The sequence below is a fragment of the Poecilia latipinna genome, unplaced genomic scaffold (genome assembly GCF_001443285.1).
Source record: "Poecilia latipinna isolate Pla-1442-1.1 unplaced genomic scaffold, P_latipinna-1.0 Scaffold3048, whole genome shotgun sequence".
NCBI lineage: Eukaryota > Metazoa > Chordata > Actinopteri > Cyprinodontiformes > Poeciliidae > Poecilia > Poecilia latipinna.
In genome coordinates, this window is record NW_015115664.1 from 54,067 (window position 1) to 56,570 (window position 2,504).

Consider the following 2,504-nt stretch of genomic DNA (forward strand, 5'->3'; position numbering starts at 1 on the left):
ATATGAATTATAAAGTGTGGTAGCCTTGGGCAGAAAGGACTTGAGTGTAGGCAAGAATTGGAATGGGCAGGTCAGGTTTTTTTAAAGCTAGGTGGTCAGTGCAACCGTCTCTGAAGCCTTGTGACGTTATTTTCAGGCTCAGCCTCTGCATGTGAAATGAGGATGTTTTTCTCCCCTCAGGTATTTCCAGCCCATCCAAATGTTTGTTGGGATGACAGTGGTCACCACGTTGTTCCTGGGCTTCATCTGGGCTGCAGAGAATAAAGCTCCCATCCGCCGTTTCCGTAGAAACCACCCATTATTGGCTGTACTCGCCATTCTCTTGGCCAGTTACCTCTTCATATCGGTGTTGGGAGGAGTGGCTGTGTTCCTGTTTGGAATAGCAAGCCCAGTACTGAGTAAGACTGCAAGCACACACCTGTATTCATTGTTTCAGATCTTCAGTTTGTTTTCTGCCTTGTAGTTGTGAAGTTTTTTCTTTCAACAACTGAACATGTTTTGAGTTCTCTACATGGATGCATCCCAGCAAATAAGAATATCATCTATTTGAGTAATTCATTTTGAAAAGTTAATCCTATAATAAATTAATAATAAATAAAGGGGCATGTTTTCTATTTATGATGATTATAAAAAGTGAATAAAAAACAAAATATTTTTTCTCAGAACATGTGAATCATCAGAGTAATGAAATGATTTTCAGTCCAGCATTGGGCGATCAGCCTGTAGTTCAGGCTCATCTCATCTTCTTTTTGACGATCCTCCAGAGATTCTCCAGTGTTTGCTGGTCAATCCAGCACCGTGATCTCAAGGAAGGTGCTGACCCTTCTGTGGTGTGGTCAGAATGCAAGCCCTGCTTGGAAATGACTTCACCATGTCCGGTACTGCTAACGCTTTCATTTGGTCTGATGTCATTTTGTCATTGTCTGAGAAACTGAATTGGGATGTTCATTAAATTTAAGTTGACAGAAATAAGCAGTTCAGAAATACAAATATATATATAGTGAATCTGTTGCAAAGGTGCTTCACTATATGAATTTAATTACTAAATAGAAATGTTTTTAATTGAAATGCACCTGTGCATGGACACCTGTGCGTGTGTTTTCTGCCCCTTATCCATTGAGAATAGTGAAAATCATTTCTGTTTTGATAAAGAATCTGGTCATCTGTTTTTTTTTTTATTTATATATTATCTAATAGCAGAAGTCAGCTCAAGATATTTTCACCATAATGGATGTAAAATAAAAAAAGAACAAAAACAGGAGTTTTTATTCTTTATTTTGATGTACATAAAAGGTTGATTAGTTTGTCCCTGTGTATTTCCAGTGGTTCTGGTCCATGCGTCGATGAGACTGCGGAACCTAAAGAACAAGCTGGAGAACAAACTGGAGAGCATCGGCCTGAAGCGGACCCCCATGGGGCTCCTGCTGGAGGCCCTGGGGCAGGAGCAGGAGGCCGGCTCCTAAATGCCCAGGAGGGGTACAGGTTCACATCATCTTTATTTTCTAATCAGAAACCAGAAGAAAATCGACCAAATTGGACAAGTTTTATAGTTTGACAATTTTTGCACATGTGGTTATGGTTATGGAGTAAGGGACTGAAGGTCCTTTTTATTATGGAACCTTTTGTAGTTTCATCTGTTATCCTACCCAGCTGGTCTAAACCGCCTTATGTTAACATTTACAGGACTTACCATTGGAACAAAAAATCATTTTACATGAATACATCATGTTGTAACAATGAAGGAGCAAACAGGCTAGCCCAGTGATTTCCAACTTGTAACTTGAACTAGACCTCCAAACACCCTGAGTGTCCATAACCGTTTCACACCACACTCACATGCACCTACACACACGCACACAACAGCTAAGAACTCTATGTAGAGCAGTGTCTGGCTGATTATTAATGTAGGTTTAGATAATGAAGAAGATTCCAGCAGATCAGCTAATGTGATCACTGATCAATGACTTTCTTAATCATTGATTATTTTTTTTTAGATAAAGACATTTCCTCCTCCCATCTGTGATACTCTGTGCTGGAAGCAGGAAATGATGATCCTGTGATAAACCCTCAGTTAAGCAGCATGTGTTGAAGCTCGTTGCAAATAGATTTGTGAAGACAGACTAACAGGACTGTTTCCTCTGCAGAGTGAATGATTTTAACTTTAACTTGACATTTTCTAACCCAGTTCTGATGGGTTTAAATATACAGTTTATGTAATCAGTTCAGGTGTTGCACCTTAATTGAAATTTTCAACATTTTCCTTCAGTTCCACAACAACTGGCCGAAAGCTACTCTGTGTGTAGCCGCAGTGTTTGGTGCCTTTAATCTTATATTTCAATAACTGAGTTTTTATTTATTTTTTATTGGTTTTCTTTAAAACATATTTTTCACAATAGTGCCCTCCTTTGGGTGATGGGGGAGCTGTGGGTTCTGCCCCCCCCCCCCCCCCCCCCCCCCCCCCCCCGCCTCGCCGTCCCCGGCGCGCAAAGAAGGGGGGGGGGGGG

General features: G+C 40.7%; 1 protein-coding gene across 3 annotated transcripts in view; it reads left to right on the plus strand.

Moving 5' to 3' along the window:
* The window catches only part of praf2 (PRA1 domain family, member 2), a 12,817-nt gene that overhangs the window by 5,096 nt on the left and 5,217 nt on the right, over positions 1-2,504 (plus strand). The window contains exons 2-4 of one of the 3 annotated variants that reach the window (XM_015022571.1): positions 181-398; positions 1,324-1,476; positions 1,995-2,434. In XM_015022571.1, coding sequence (XP_014878057.1) covers positions 181-398; positions 1,324-1,463 — 358 coding nt within the window. In that variant the 3' untranslated portion in view covers positions 1,464-1,476; positions 1,995-2,434. Of the gene's footprint in view, positions 1-180; positions 399-1,323; positions 2,437-2,504 lie in introns of those variants that run through there. The other 2 variants (XM_015022573.1, XM_015022572.1) reach the window with 2 other exon arrangements.